Here is a 16,945-nt window from a genome sequence, read left to right as displayed (position 1 = left end):
GGTATGAGTAGCGTGCCATTCCTTAAGAGCCCCTTTAATTAATTTGAATTTTTCTTTAAGAACATAGCCACCCCACCCAGACACCTGAAAAGAACTCCATTTTTGACGTACAAAATTACTGTACCCAGGAGTATCTTGCCAACATTTCAAGAGACGCGCAGGACGCGGCCCCCAGTTCTCATTATCAAGAGACAACTCAATAGGACAATGATCAGATAAACCTCTTAAATGAATAGCCTGGACACAATTTGGCCACAACAGACACCATTCTCCCGAAAGCAAAAATTTGTCCAATCTACTCATCGAACGACCATTCCCCTTGAACCAAGTGAACTTCCGACCACACAACGGTAAATCAATTAAGGCATTGTCAACAATGAATTCATTAAATGGTGCGTAATCCTCTGCCCCCATAGAACCTCTAAAAGAACGCCTTTTCTCTGACGACCGCACGGAATTAAAATTCCCACATAAGCACACATTACTATACATTTAATCAGTGCATTTGTTTATATTTATGTAAGAGTTTATGAACATAATCTATATGATATAATATCTAAACTCAAATGTGAGATTTCTATAATATGTATTCGATAAAAAAAAAAAATTAATAACGTTGAGCAATATAAATATAATGAAATGAAAAACTCAGAATCCATCTCTATATGAACGTTTATTATGTATTGAAAACATATGTACATAATTTTATATCAAAAAGGAAATGAACTTTTTTAACGAGGATAAAATGTACTTATTGACATGTCATTGACAGAAAATGGTTTAGAACTACTAGCTGATAGACCTGAGCTTGATTCCTGCTGTCCAACAATTTTTTGATCAATTGTACTATGCAACACAAATGCTGGTTCTTGTGGAAATGGCAGTTCAAGTGAGTGATTAGTAAGATATGAAACGACTGTTGCCATTGTAGGTCTAGCATTTGGATTTTCTTGGACACATAATAAACCAATTTGAATGCATTTTATAACTTCAATTTGAGAATATTTTTCTTTTATATTTGAGTCAATTGCAGTCAACAATGTTTGGTCATTCCATTGTCTCCAAACCTGTAACATTTATCATATAAAACGTTCAAGGAGCTATATTTTCATCAAAACAATTTTTCTTCACATGCAATACACAGAAATGAGAACTAAGTTTAAAAATGCTAGAAATCACACTTACATAGCTCAAGAGACCTTTAGCATCATGGTTTGATTCGTAAGACTTAGCATTCCTTTTTCCGGTGATTATCTCTATGATCATTACTCCAAAACTAAAAACGTCTGATTTTTCAGAGAATTTTCCAAGCATTGCATATTCAGGAGACATATAACCACTGTAAAAAACAAACTACAGTTAGCTAAAACACACCACTTAAAAAGAGAGAAGAACATTCAAATTGAAGAAAAATATGAAGGTTAGAAAAACACAAGAAGGGGGGGTTGAATTGTGTTTTCTTTTTCTGTCTAAAAATTCTTCTTCTGATAAAACTTCAGAAGCAGATTGAGAGTGCTTCTGATGAAATGATCAGAATCAGATATGCAGCGGAAAGAACAGAGCAGAGAAAAGAAAGACAAAGACACAAGCAGTTATCCTGGTTCCTTCCACAACACGGAAGTAGTCCAGTCCCCCTTGCACTTCCAAGGAGATTTCACTATAATCACAAGATTACAACTGCTCAATACTTTCAAAGTATGAGACTTCACAAAACAATGCTCAAGCACACACGCAAGAGTCTTCCAATGCTCAAGCAATAAGCAAGAGACTTCTAATGCTCAAGCACGCAGGCAAGAGACTTCTAATCAAACAAAAATACAGAGAATTGAGTTTGAATTGAACACTTGATATACAATCAGTGGTGTTCACAATACAATACAGAAAAGACTCTAGACTTTGAATTTCTAAGATGTATCAAATCAGTGCAGAAATTCAGTGTGCTTTGTAGTATCAAATTGACAGAGTTTTGGCGCTTTTGAACTTATGTATATCTCTATCTTATCTTCAAGTCTTCACTCCTTTATATAGAGGCGTGAAAGAGACGTTGAGATAATCAGCACGTCTAAAGAGTCGTTTGAAATCCTTTGATTATCCACCAGTGATCCTTTGCCTGATTTGGGTGTAGTCCTTTGAAGGATAAACTTCAAATTCATTCCCATCTTGAGTTGTACAAATTCTGCAGGCATGGCTGTTGTTTTGTCTTGTAGCGTAGACAGAAAACAGAGTAGTGGAGGTAGTGGTTGTACACTTGTACTTTGTCAACTCTATTAAAGAGAGACAAGTGCTCAGTGCTTTCCATATATCCGTTGATACCTCCCTTTCAATTCATCGTTCTTCTTTGATAAGACTGAATTGAGAATCCGCAACTTTGAATCTTCAGTTTGATTAAAGGATCAAATGTAGCTTCTGGTGAAAATATTGCTTCTGATGAAAACTTTTGCTTCTGATGACTTTCTGCTTCTGATGACTTTCTGCTTCTGATGACGTCATCTCTTCAGGAGCAGTTTAGCTTCAGGAGCAGTTTAGCTTCAGGAGCAGTTTTCTTCAGATGCTCAGAATTTCTTTTTCTTTCCATTGTTCTTCCAAGACCTATTGAAATAACTTGAGTAGCCTTTGGTCCTGTACACTTGAACAATTATTAGTAATAACCAATTGACAATTTTTAATACCTTGTTATCATCAAAACTTAATAAGGTTCATTGTGAAACACATTTTGTTCCAACAATCTCCCCCTTTTTGATGATGACAAACAATAGTATTTAAAAATGTTCAATTGTTGTTGATCTAATTAATAAGTTGACTACTGGGACAGAGGTTTGTAAGCTCCCCCTGAGTCTAATAGATCTTTAAGGTGAGGTTTGTAAGCTCCCCCTAAGTTCTATTCTTATTAATTAAATTTCAATAAAATACTCATAAAAATCAAATCAGAGGTATTTAAAAGAAATGTAGAAGTTGTTATAGTAGGGCTCAGTGCCTTAAAAATACTATACATTTACTCCCCCTTTTGTCATCAACAAAAAGAATAAGAACAAAAGACAGAGTAGTAGAGCATATAACCAAATAAAAACATAATAAGTATCAGAGCAAGAAGTATCAGAGCATATGACATTAAAATCAATAAATATCATTAGAGTTAAAAAAAATAGAACATAATATTTATAAATGAAGGTTAAGGTACAAAGATAAGACTACACAGAACAAAAGTAAAACAAGCTAGAGTTGGGTGTGCAACTAAGGTTGGGCTTGCTTATACAGCTGTTCTAAGAGATACTTGATCTGTTCATCTTTCTTCTTAAGTAGCTCATCCTTTTCCCTCATTCTTCTTACATGCCCAGCATGAATTCTTGCAGCTCTTGTGATATACTCTTCTTCAGGATAGAAAGGAGTGATGTCCAGAAGAGGTACATAATTCAGCTCTTTGTCCTTAGCTGCTTCATGCATATCATCCAAAAGCTTCTTCAGCATTGCAGAGTGAGATGACACACATTTGGTTCTGAGTTGATCCAGCAACTCATCAAAGCTTTTCTGTAGATCCATCCACTGATCATAATAGTGAATAGGAGGTGCAGGAACTGTTCTGCGAAGAATCAGTGCCTGAATCTCATCACTAAGTCTGATCAGTTGTTCCTCTATATACTCAGACTCTAGGATATGGTCAGGGATGGGTGAAGGTTCAGTTTGAGTTGTATTTGATGTAGAAGGTTGGTCAGGGGTTAAGTCTATTATAGTGGGTGAGTTTGGTTGTTGTTGGTCTGTTGTTTGATGGTCAGAGGGTATTGTTTGATGGTCAGGAGCTGTTTGGTCAGAAGCAACTTGTTCAGAGGCAGTTTGCTCCTGAACAGTTTGCTCAGGGATGGTTTGGGTTTCTGTTTGGGTTTCCAAAACAGTCTTTTCAGGAACTATCTTAGAGGCTTTAGTGGGTGTTGGTTGCATTTCACCACCTAGATGTTTTTCTAAGTTGTGAAGGGTTGAGGATTCTTGGTGTTGGGGGGTTTCTGAAGTAGTTGCATCTGAAGCTACTTCAGAGGCTTTTTGTGTGGTTGAGTTATGTGGTGAGTTTGTTGTAGGTTCTGGGTTGGGTTGAGGTTGTTGTACACTAACAGGCTCAGGATTATCTGGAAAGAGTGGATGAGTAGGAGGCAAATTGAATTTCTCACAAAGTTTAATTCTATTCTTAGAAAATTCTATTTGAGTTTGCTCCCAGTCAAGTGTTCCTAAATCTGTTAGTTTGGTAGGTTTGGTTTTTAGAAGCTTGTCTATATGTTGGCTAAGGGGTTTGTCATCTGATTCTGTTGATGATGAAGAGGGTGAAGAGGGTAGAGATGGAATCTGAGTATTAGTTGGAGCGTTAGATGGATTACCTGAAGACTGAGCTTCTGGATGAACTGCTTCTGGAGCTTCTGAAGTTGGTTCTGATGAAGTTGCTCCTGAAGCTTGCTTATTCTTCAAGGCTTGAGAAAGCAGAGTTGCTCCATACTTAACAGTTTCTAACTCTGATGATAAAGCAGCAATGTCAGGAGTAGGCACATACCCTGCAGCCTTGAGACGTTCATCCCTTTCTTTCTCAAACAACATCTTCATCCTTTTCTTTTCTGCTATCTTGGATGCAGAAACCTCTCTAGCGTACTGCTTCATTTCTTCAGTCATTTCGAAGCTGGGCATGACTATGGGCTCAGAAGTTGCAGTCCTTTTTGCTTTCTTAGGGCTTGAGTCTTCATCCCAGTTCTCTTCCAGTTCTTCCATCATTTGTTCCCTTCTTCCTTCAGCTGTCTTCAGATTTCTTGTTAAATTAGACCTCTTCCTTTTGATGGTCTGAAGAGCAGCTTCTCTTTTCCTTTTGGGACTTGGAGGCTTTTCAGAAGCAGCTTGTTCAGAAGCAGGCTGTTCTGCTGTTTCTTGAGTGCTCCTTGTCCTTTTCTTGATAAGAGGGACATCATCCAAATCCTCCACTTCTTCCTGAATGGTGGACATAGCAGATTTTTCTTTCATAGCTTTCTGATGCTTCTGAGCACCCTTCTCAGTAGCATCATCAGCTAGATACTCTTCCTTGGTGATCTGCTTCTTCTTGGACTTTCTGCTTTTGGCCACAGGCAGAGCACCACCATACATTTCATCAGGGACATCCTTTAAGCTGATTTTCTTGTTGTAGGTTGTGTAGAAGTCCAAAATGTATGCCCTTTGAACATCCAGAGGATCCTTCTTGCATATGTGTATCTCATTAGAGACTAGATCAGATATGACATCAGATTCATGCATATCTGAATCTAGTTTCTGGCAAGTTGAGACCAGCTTCATTTTGACCAAGGTTGCCCCATTTATTATCTTTCCTGTGACTGCTCCCAGCTTCTGATTGTCATAAATGCCCACATCCTTTAGGACACTTAAGATTCCTCCTTCCTGGAAAATTATGGAGAGCAGCCTTCCATAAGGAACGAACTTTCTGTTCTCCATCTGGCTCTTCTTGAGTTCCTTGATCATGTACTTAAACATGTACTTGGGAACATTCATTGTTGTTTCTTGAGTGATGGTGTGATGCAGAAAGACCTTATGACCAAGAGAGGGTTGATCATTTCCTCCACCTTTGGGAAAAATGTTTTCATTCTGGATCTTCAGCAGCATTTTCTTTTCCATGCTTAAGGTGCTGTAAGACTTAGCATCCTTTGATCCGTAGATAGTGTAGTTTACTATCTCCTTCCATGGGCTTGTTCTGGGGTTAGGAATCTCTTCTCCATCATAAGTCCCAGAAGCATCCCTTCTCATGGCTTGAGCAATCACTTGCTCATTGATTGTTACAGGAATGCCCATGACAGATGATCTAATCTCAGTCCCCTTGAAGGCGCTTAGACCCATCTCTTCTCTGGTTTTTCCTTCCAAAGTAGGATTAACCAGAATCATCTGAGCTTCTTCCTGTTTAGCAGCAACTTTGTCATACACTGAAGCTCTAACCCAGAATTGTCTTACCAGCACTTCATAAATGGGACCATTGAGAAGACTGAAATAACCCATCAATTTTTGCTTCTTGTAAAATTTTACCAAGTCGCATCCATGGTGAGTTAGAGAAGCGAAATCCACTGGATTTTCCGCTTGAATAATTAATTCCCATTCTTCGATTGACATGGTTCTTCCCTTTATCTCATATGCAGGAGCTTCTCCTTGTTGTTTGTTTGATGATGAACCAGTTGCAGAACTTGAAGAAGCCATTGATATGAAGTGGTTTTAGGGTTCTAAAGAGTTTTTGAGAGGATGAGAGAATGCGCTTACGTTCGCAGAGGGTTGAGAAGAAAAATAGAAAGTGTTTGTTGTGAAGTGAGAAGTGTGTGAAATGACTTAGTGTTTTTATTAAAACGTTTGTAATTCAGAGGGGACAAACAAACACAGCATTAATGACAAATTGGGGGCGCGTGTAAGTACGTCAAAAAGCGAATAAAAACATCATTGCCCTTTTTGTTATACTCCAATACAAATAAACCACGTCAGAGACTCTTCAGAAAACTACCTTTTGGGTAATGAGACAGCTGTTACATAAAGTAACTTCCACCGTTCCCACTAACCAAGCTATTCAGAAGCAAAGAATAACACTTCTGAAGTTTTAGTGCTGACGTCATCTTCAGAAGCACATTTTCCTCAGAACCTCAGTTAAGAGCTTCTGATGAACCAAAATGCTCCTGAATAAACTTCAGAACCAAACTTCTTATTCAGAGGCAAGCAATTTTTCAATCAGACACAAAATGCATGTTCAAATTTTTCTTAATAAAATCAAATCTTTCAACAGACAAAGGTTTTGTAAATATATCAGCCCATTGATGTTCAGTATCAATGAATTGTATATCTAAAATTCCTTTTTGAACATAGTCTCTGATAAAATGGTGTTTGATTTCAATATGCTTGGCTCTTGAATGTAGAATTGGATTCTTTGACAAACAAATAGCAGCAGTATTATCACAATAAATGGGAATACTGTTAGCATTGATCTGATAGTCTTCCAACTGATGTTTCATCCAAAGCAGTTGTGTGCAACAACTTGCAGCTGAAATGTACTCTGCTTCTGCTGTAGACATAGCAATAGTTGCTTGTCTTTTGCTTGCCCAGGATATCAGATTCTCTCCCAGGAATTGGCAATTTCCACTGGTTGATTTTCTTTCAATCCTATCACCAGCATAATCAGCATCACAGAATCCAATCAACTTATAATCTAGGGATTTCCTATACAGGAGTCCAAGATTAGTTGTTCCTTTCAGATACCTGAAGATTCTCTTAACTGCAGTTAAATGAGATTCTCTAGGATCTGATTGAAATCTTGCACACAAGCATACACTGAATAAAATATCAGGTCTAGATGCAGTGAGGTATAACAGAGAACCAATCATACCTCTGTATAGCTTCTGGTCTACTACTGTTCCAGTATCTTCTTTGCTTAAGGTGCAGGTTGGATGCATTGGAGTGTTCATCACTTTACAATCTTCTAGCTTGAACTTCTTCAGAAGCTCCTTTGTATATTTTGTTTGATGAACATATACTCCTTCTTTACTTTGGTTGATTTGAATTCCCAGAAAGAATTTCAATTCTCCCATCATACTCATTTCAAATTCATCCTGCATTAACTTAGAAAATTCTTTGCAAAGAGATGCATTAGTAGAACCAAATATTATATCATCAACATATATTTGCACAATCAAAATATCTTTCTTAAGAGTCTTTCTGAAGAGTGTTGTGTCAACTTGCCCTCTTTCAAAATCATTTTTAATTAAGAAATTACTTAGTCTATCATACCAAGCTCTGGGAGCTTGTTTCAAGCCATATAGTGATTTCTTAAGTTTATAAACATGGTCAGGATGTTTAAGATCCTCAAACCCAGGAGGTTGTTTAACATACACTTCTTCTTCAATGACTCCATTAAGAAAGGCACTTTTGACATCCATTTGATATAATATTATGCCATGATTAATTGCGTAGGATAGAAGTAACCTGATTGCTTCCAATCTTGCAACTGGAGCAAATGTTTCAGTGTAATCAATGCCTTCTTGTTGACTGTAGCCTTGAGCAACAAGTCTGGCTTTGTTTCTGGTTACTTCTCCTTGTTCATTCAGCTTGTTTCTGAATACCCATTTTGTTCCAATAATGTTCTTCTGAGAAGGTTTGGGTACCAGATCCCACACATCATTCCTTTGGAATTGATTTAGCTCTTCTTGCATAGCTAATATCCATCCATCATCTGAGAGAGCTTCTTCAACGGTTTTAGGCTCAATTATTGAAAGCAGTCCTATTAAAGACTCTTCTTGTCTAAAATGTGATCTTGTTCTTCTAGGACTATCTTTGCTTCCAATGATTAACTCCTCAGGATGTGAAGATTTGTGCTTGAATTTAGGTTGAATAACCTGCTGAGTGTTATCTTGAAAGTCCTCAGAAGCACTTTCATTCTGTACTTTTGGGCTAGGTTCTGCTTCTGAATTAGACTCAGCTTCTGGAGTGATTTCAGCTTCTGGACAAGATTCAACTTCTGTATACTTTTCAGAATCAGAAGGTTGATCAGATTCTGATGCATCTTCAGAATCAGTTGTACCTGCATTACTTTCACTTTGCTCTGAAGTTTTACTTCCAGGCTCTCTATCATCAAATTTTACATGCATAGATTCTTCAACACATTGTGTTTCTGAATTATACACTCTGTATGCCTTTGACCTTTCAGAGTAACCTAAAAAGATTCCTCTTTGAGCCTTGGCATCAAATTTCTTCAGATAGTCTTTAGTGTTTAAGATGTAACAAGTACATCCAAACTGATGAAAGTAAGAGATATTGGGTCTTCTTCCTTTAAAGAGTTCATATGCTGTTTTCTCCAACATAGGTCTGATATAGATCCTATTTTGAATATAACATGAAGTATTGACTGCTTCTGCCCAAAAATGTTTAGCTAAGTTGTTTTCATGGATCATGGTTCTGGCCATTTCTTGTAAAGTTCTGTTCTTTCTCTCTACAACTCCATTTTGTTGTGGAGTTCTAGGAGAGGAAAACTCATGGAGAATCCCATGTTTTTCACAAAAAAGTTCAAATGGCTCATTTTCAAATTCTCCACCATGATCACTTCTGACTTTCAAAATTTTCAATTCTTTTTCAGATTGTATTTGAGTGCAGAAGCTGCTAAACACTTCACATGCATAGTCTTTACTTTTAATGAATTTTACCCAAGTCCATCTGCTGTAATCATCAACAATGACTAATCCGTATTTACTTCCATATAAAGATGCAGTGTTAACTGGACCAAAAAGATCAATATGGAGTAATTCTAAGGGTCTGGAGGTTGATACAATGTCTTTAGATTTGAAAGAACTTTTCACAATTTTCCCTTTCTGACATGCACCACAAAGTGCATCTGAATGATAATCAATGTTAGGCAATCCTTTGACCAGTTGTAACTTGCTAATTTTAGAAATTAATCTCCAATTAGCATGTCCCAACCTTTTATGCCATACCCATTTTTTATCATTCATTGACAGAAGGCAAACTACCTTCTGATCAGCCAGATCAGAGAAATTTATTTTATAGACATTCTCAACTCTCTTTCCCTTGAATGTAATGGATTTGTCATCCTTGTTGACTAGTGTGCAGTTGGTCTTACTGAACGTTACATCATACCCATTGTCACAAAATTGACTAATGCTCAATAGGTTATGCTTCAGACCATCTACTAGCCACACATTATTAATTGAGATGGAGGAATTACCAATAGTACCTGTACCAATGATCTTTCCAGTTTGGTTGCCACCAAACTTCACTTCTCCTCCATCTTTCATTGTAAGGGTAAGGAACAAAGCTTTCTCTCCAGTCATGTGCCTTGAACATCCGCTGTCTAGGTACCATGACCTTTGTTTCTCTCTTGCCCTTAAGCACACCTGCATTTTTGGCCAATTCAGATTTAGGTACCCATATCTTCATGGGTCCTTTTGGGTTAGTTTTGGAGGTTTTACTTTTCCTCCCTTGTACCTTAGGGTGAATGCTGAGTGGCTTCTGATCATTCAATACTTTAGGTTTGACACCTTTTGGTATTGTTTTCTCAGAAGCAGTAGCTGCTTTGTTCTTCTGATCCTTTTGTTTTGGAATTTTAGATTCTGGTTTAATCAGATTCTGATGAACAGGTTCTGATCTTTTCAGAATTTTAATCTTTTGACTCTTAGGATCAGATTTTGTCACTACCTTGATCTTAAGATTCTCTGGCTTTGATGTGATCTTAGCCTGTGAACCTGAAGCTTCAGGTTTTGACTGAACAGCAGTTATAGCATTTGTACCTTCAGGCACAAAGGTGGATTTCAATCCATCCTTGATACAATCACAGTAGCTCTTGAGACTGTATTCTTTGGATTTCTCCTCAGAATATCCAATCCCTTTGCCTTTGTTCTTGTATGTGCTGTAGATCATAGAAGCAACTTTGCTTCTGTCTATTCCAGCCATAATAAAATCATCCAAGGCAATCTCATGTTTATTGCCTGAACCTTTATCACATTTTTCTTGTAGCTTTTGACAAAGACTCTTGAGTCTATCTTCATATGTTGTTGATATGAGGTTAAACCCTTTGAGTTCTTCTTCAGAAGCTTTCAGTTCCAATAGAGTTGATTTTTGTTGTTTCATCAAATCAACATATTTTTCTTTTAAATCTGTCAACTCATTGGTTCTGTGTTCAAACAGTGATAAAAGTTCTTTTAGAGAATCAACAAGTTCTTGTCTAGGGATTTTGGAATATACCTCATTTTCATCTTCTGAATCTGATTCAGCTTCTGATACTGCTTCTGATGATACTGTTGCCACTAACCCAACGGCTGCCTTAGCATCATCATCAGCTTCTTCTTTATCAGAACCAGATTCACTATCCAAATCTTCCCAGGTCGCCATCAAGCTCTTTTTGATTTGCTTTCTGAATTTACTGGAGTTGAAGCTTGATTTCTTGGATTTGCCTTTAAACTTCTCCTTCTGAAGATCAGGGCAATCAGCAATGAAATGACCAGGCTTCTTACAATTGAAGCATCCCTTCTGATCTTCTTTCTTGAAGTTCTTGTAGCTACCTCTCTTGCTCAAAAATTTCTTTTGCTTCCTTGCCAGATACTCAAGCTTGTTGGACAGCATAGCCATCTTTACAGATTGATCTTCATCAGAATCTCCATCAGGTGATTCTTCTTCAGATTCACTGGCTTTGTAAGCTTTGGAAGATTTTGAGGTCTTTCCTTTAGATGGTAAAGCAATAGATTTACTCTTCTTAGAGGTTTCATGCTCATTTAAACTCATTTCATGCACTTTGAGTGAGCTAACAAGATCTTCAACACTTAAAGTATTTAGATCCTTAGCTTCCTCAATAGCAGTTACTTTGGGTCTCCATCTTGAAGGTAGGCTTCTCAAAATCTTACTAACATGATCAGAAGAAACATAGCTTTTCTTCAGTATTTGCAATCCAGAAACTAAAGTTTGAAATCTTGAGTACATTTCTTCTATACTCTCATCATCCTTCATTCTGAAAAGTTCATACTGATGAACTAGCATCAAAGCTTTAGCCTCTTTTACTTTCTTGCTGCCTTCAAAGTTTGCACATAGAGAAGCAAACATAGCCTTCGCAGTAGATTTGTCACTCATTTTCATGTATTCGGTGCGAGGTATAGAAGCCACAATGATTCCTCTTATCTTGTGGTGTTTCTTATAAAGCTTCTTCTGAGCAGGAGTATGTATTCTTCTGTCTATAGCAGCTCCTTCTTCATCCAAATCCAGATCATCAACTCCATCTTCCAGTATATCCCATAGCTCTTCATCCAATCCCATGATAAAGCTGTACATATTAGTTTTCCACCATGAAAACTCTTCTGGATCTCCATTAAACTTTGGAGCTTTTCCAGAGTCTGTTTTCTTGTCAGCAGTATCATAGTCATGCTTGACACTTGTGTATTTTGGAGTAACTGATTCCTCATCTCCAGACATGTTTTTCTAATAGATCTTGAACTGTAACACGGTTAAGTGCTGTGATAACAGAGCAAGCTCTGATACCAATTGAAGGTTAGAAAAAACACAAGAAGGGGGGGTTGAATTGTGTTTTCTTTTTCTGTCTAAAAATTCTTCTTCTGATAAAACTTCAGAAGCAGATTGAGAGTGCTTCTGATGAAATGATCAGAATCAGATATGCAGCGGAAAGAACAGAGCAGAGAAAAGAAAGACAAAGACACAAGCAGTTATCCTGGTTCCTTCCACAACACGGAAGTAGTCCAGTCCCCCTTGCACTTCCAAGGAGATTTCACTATAATCACAAGATTACAACTGCTCAATACTTTCAAAGTATGAGACTTCACAAAACAATGCTCAAGCACACACGCAAGAGTCTTCCAATGCTCAAGCAATAAGCAAGAGACTTCTAATGCTCAAGCACGCAGGCAAGAGACTTCTAATCAAACAAAAATACAGAGAATTGAGTTTGAATTGAACACTTGATATACAATCAGTGGTGTTCACAATACAATACAGAAAAGACTCTAGACTTTGAATTTCTAAGATGTATCAAATCAGTGCAGAAATTCAGTGTGCTTTGTAGTATCAAATTGACAGAGTTTTGGCGCTTTTGAACTTATGTATATCTCTATCTTATCTTCAAGTCTTCACTCCTTTATATAGAGGCGTGAAAGAGACGTTGAGATAATCAGCACGTCTAAAGAGTCGTTTGAAATCCTTTGATTATCCACCAGTGATCCTTTGCCTGATTTGGGTGTAGTCCTTTGAAGGATAAACTTCAAATTCATTCCCATCTTGAGTTGTACAAATTCTGCAGGCATGGCTGTTGTTTTGTCTTGTAGCGTAGACAGAAAACAGAGTAGTGGAGGTAGTGGTTGTACACTTGTACTTTGTCAACTCTATTAAAGAGAGACAAGTGCTCAGTGCTTTCCATATATCCGTTGATACCTCCCTTTCAATTCATCGTTCTTCTTTGATAAGACTGAATTGAGAATCCGCAACTTTGAATCTTCAGTTTGATTAAAGGATCAAATGTAGCTTCTGGTGAAAATATTGCTTCTGATGAAAACTTTTGCTTCTGATGACTTTCTGCTTCTGATGACTTTCTGCTTCTGATGACGTCATCTCTTCAGGAGCAGTTTAGCTTCAGGAGCAGTTTAGCTTCAGGAGCAGTTTTCTTCAGATGCTCAGAATTTCTTTTTCTTTCCATTGTTCTTCCAAGACCTATTGAAATAACTTGAGTAGCCTTTGGTCCTGTACACTTGAACAATTATTAGTAATAACCAATTGACAATTTTTAATACCTTGTTATCATCAAAACTTAATAAGGTTCATTGTGAAACACATTTTGTTCCAACAAAATATGACTATAATTAAGAAAAATTCTAAACTTACTATGTTCCCACAATTCTGGTAGTTTTAGCGCGATCTTGGCCAATGTCAACAATTCTAGCCATGCCAAAATCTGAGATTTTAGGATTCATATGTTCATCTAATAAAATATTACTAGGTTTAAGATCACGATGTATAACTTTTAGTCGAGAATAATCATGTAAATAAAGAACTCCTAAAGCAGTTCCTCCTATGATTTTGTAGCGCTCGGACCAGCTTAACTTTTGTTGTTGAGCCCCTGAAAAAGTTTAATGAATAAAGGAAACGAAAAAGAAATTAGTAAATTTTGTGAATAAGATATAATGTAGTGAAATGGGTTCATAATAAGGCATGTTTCACTTTCTTTTTTTTTAGTTTCATGAATAGATCAGTTTACACTCCCTTCTCCATATTTATAAACCTCATTTGGAGAAAAGAAAAAAAAAAGTGTCCCTTCCGATATAAGTCTCTATGTAAATTGTTATGTGCATTTATTATTATATTCAAATATATTTCTTATTAATACTATTATTTCTTATTAATACTATTAATTTATCATGAAAAATAAAAAATTCCTTTTAGACACATTAATATAAATTAAATAAAATAAAATGTATTTTAGAAAAATCTAATAAAAAATGGACAGTTAAATTCACGAGTCACATTAATATATGGAACAAAAAAAGAAAATCTGATAAAAAGAATAGAGGAAATATTGAAAGTGAAGGTCAAAATTAAGTCAATATACCGAATAGAAAATGATCAAGACTTCCGTTTGGGACATATTCGTAAATGAGAATCTTCTCTTGCTCTTCTAGGCAAAAACCTATCAATGCCACAAGGTTTCTATGTTGTAGCTTGGCTATCAATAAAATCTCATTCTTGAACTCAATCGAACCTTGTGTGGAACTTGTTGAAAGCCTCTTGACAGCTATATCTCGTCCATCACGTAGAGTGCCCTAAAAATATATAGAAACTATGACTAATGCTTAATTTTTTTTTTGAAAGAATGACTGACTAATGCTTAATGTTTATTATTGTTAATTAAATAGGAAACATGATTTTTTTTTTTTTTATAAGCAAAAACCAATGTTATTAATAAGCAAGTTAGCACAAGAAATGCAAAGCTGCAACAGACCCCTAGAAAACATTTTTTTTTTTTTTTTTAGGAAAGACCCCTAGAAAACATGATTGTAATAAGCATGATAATATGAAAAACAAAACAAACAAAAAAAAAACATAATTGTAAAAGACAGAAAATACACTATTGCTTTTTACCTTGTAAACTTCTCCAAATCCACCTTTTCCAATCTTGTTCTCATGTGAGAAATTGTTTGTTGCTGTAGCAATTGTAGCTAAATCGAATTGCAACCCCTCTAAAGTGGTACTTTCACGACCAACTTGACCAGTATGTATGAGTTGTGAAATTAATTAGTTTGGAAACATCATAAACTTACAAGTTTAACGTAAGAGTTTGAGAGAGAAAAAAATAGAAACCTAGTTCGTCCCTATGAAATAAAAAAAAAAAAAAATTCAAAGTATACCTTTTTTTAAGGGTCAAAGTATGCTTTTTATTTCTCAATATTTCTGAGGGACTAAATAAGAGTTTATTTTTCTTAAGAGATTCCTTAGGATTTGGGCCTTACAGTTTTCTTGGAGGAGAATATTGGACCTGCTTGTTCTCGCTTTTCTCCTTCGATAATAGAAGCAAACAGCGAAGACTATTGTAGAAGCAACCACAATGGGTATAGCAACAATGATAGCTATTCGTGATTTTCCTTTTTGATTTTCAACACATACAAAAACAAAACTTCTGTCATTTTACCCTAAAAAAACAGGCGTATAATTCAAACACGAATAAATTTCAACAGAGAACTTGACAAAATAAATAAATAAAGATAGAGTGAGACCTAAGTTATACCTATGTAAAAATGGTGGATAATTCATCCAACCAATAAATATTAGCCACATAAATATATTTTCAAGTGGCATCTACAAACTACCATTGATCCCATTAACAAAGGTTCATTTTCATTGATTGGTGGTGAAGTTACCTACCCAGTACCCACCATTCCTTAAAGTATATAAAAACATAAATAAAAAAATAAAATAAAATAAAGAACAAAACATATGCAATATAACATATGATTTCTAATCTTTAATTTTTAAATAATGTAACTTTTGCCGGTGTATAGGCCATGAAACTAGACGGGGAGGCCTTGGCTTTATGAGACGCTGTCTAGTGAGCGTATTACATGCAAATTTTAATAAACAAAAAATTGAACTACTAATATAATTAGTTTGAATTTGATCTTAGTGACCATATTTTGATTCTTCACCTAAGTTTTTTTTTATAAACAAAAAACTTTAGACAAGCATATAAAGTATAAACTTTACCTGCGGAATTGGGTGATGGAACGAGTCCTGCAGGCGCTGGAGTTGGTGGCAAAGTAAGAGAACGATAGAAAGGGTAAATTTCAAACCTTACAACACAATTAGGATACAAAACTCTTCCACCTTGCGTTCCTGCACAACACCTTGGAAGATCTGAATTTATCAAACCATAAAGACAACTTCTACACTCTCTTTCTTCAATATCTTGTGTACACTGAGCTAAACAATAAAGATTCTGAAATATATTTATTTTCGCTTCCCTTGTAGCGAAATTCTTTGAAGAAGAAGAAGCTTCATCTGAAGTTTTGTTCAACGTATCATACAACAAACGGTTGAAGCTTCCTTGGTTTGTCATGTTAGTTGGACTTGGGAGAACATAGCCTGGTCCTGTTGCAACTGTTGAAAAGAATGATTTGTTTGAATACCGAACCATGCATTCATCGTACCACATAACTGCTGCAACAGAAACAGTGCACTCTTTATCTGTGGACAGTCTTTGAGTTGCGTTTCCAACGCATGATGTGCATAGATTAGAGGGGATGTCAACTCTGCACATATATAGTCCATAAACTGTTTCTGAATGATTTTTTCCGGCGACGGTGTTGTTGAAGAATTGGATGTTTTGATCGGTTTTTGCCTTGGAAGATAAGGAAGAGAAGAGGGTTTTGAGGTTTGTTTGGTAGGTGCTGTTGGATGTGAAATTGTTTTTTGAGCAAACTTGGTAGAGAAAATTTGGGTCTTGTGCATGAGAATTTATTGCAAAATTGAGGAAGATGATTGAAATGGTTAAGAAGAAGACTAACACTTTGATATTGGAAGCCATGGATGGATGTAGGCAGTAGCTGGCTACCAATAACATAATGTTGCTTTGCCGTTTGTATTTTGTTATTGTTTATTGCAAATTTGTTAGTTAATTTAGTTTGAAAGGGATTGAGAGGGACTTGGGACACATGGATGCAAATCCATGACCATGCATAAAGCAGGAAAGTCAAATTTCTATTTGGTCTTCTTCGTTTGTTTCCATCGGAGGTTATCCATTACTTCTACAAATAATTTAATCATTTTCTGTCAGCAATTCAGTGAATTTGATCCGGTTGATTCATCAATCATTTTGTCGCTGCAAAAATTATTTTTCATTTTTTCGTCAAAAAATAGAAATATTTAGTTAATGCTCATGAAATAAGTATGATTTATGCGTTGACAAATG

At 36.1% G+C, this 16,945-nt stretch overlaps 1 protein-coding gene across 1 annotated transcript; it reads right to left on the bottom strand.

Annotated features, from left to right (window-relative positions):
* Positions 1 to 656: 656 nt before the first annotated feature.
* On the bottom strand, positions 657 to 16,623 carry LOC25485262 (cysteine-rich receptor-like protein kinase 25). The gene is made up of 7 exons (XM_013614449.3): positions 15,742 to 16,623; positions 14,991 to 15,122; positions 14,623 to 14,744; positions 14,093 to 14,303; positions 13,369 to 13,603; positions 1,186 to 1,339; positions 657 to 1,067 (listed from the first exon to the last, which is right to left on the bottom strand). The coding sequence occupies exons 1-7, from the start codon at positions 16,595 to 16,597 to the stop codon at positions 732 to 734; spliced, it is 2,046 nt and encodes a 681-aa protein (XP_013469903.2). The 5' UTR covers positions 16,598 to 16,623; the 3' UTR covers positions 657 to 731.
* Between the last annotated feature and the right edge of the window lie 322 nt (positions 16,624 to 16,945).

This window comes from Medicago truncatula, chromosome 1 (genome assembly GCF_003473485.1).
Source record: "Medicago truncatula cultivar Jemalong A17 chromosome 1, MtrunA17r5.0-ANR, whole genome shotgun sequence".
Taxonomy (NCBI): Eukaryota; Viridiplantae; Streptophyta; class Magnoliopsida; order Fabales; family Fabaceae; genus Medicago; species Medicago truncatula.
The sequence above is the reverse complement of the archived record's forward strand: the minus strand, read 5'-3'. Positions and strand labels throughout refer to the sequence as shown.

Coding starts and splice junctions, on each gene's coding strand:
- LOC25485262 (XM_013614449.3), bottom strand. CDS start 16,597: ATGTTATTGGTAGCCAGCTACTGCCTACATCCATCCATGGCTTCCAAT. Junction 14,304..14,622: donor GATTTGGAGAAGTTTACAAG/GTAAAAAGCAAT, acceptor ATATATTTTTAG/GGCACTCTACGTGATGGACG. Junction 13,604..14,092: donor TCTTGATCATTTTCTATTCG/GTATATTGACTT, acceptor AAACTTTTTCAG/GGGCTCAACAACAAAAGTTA.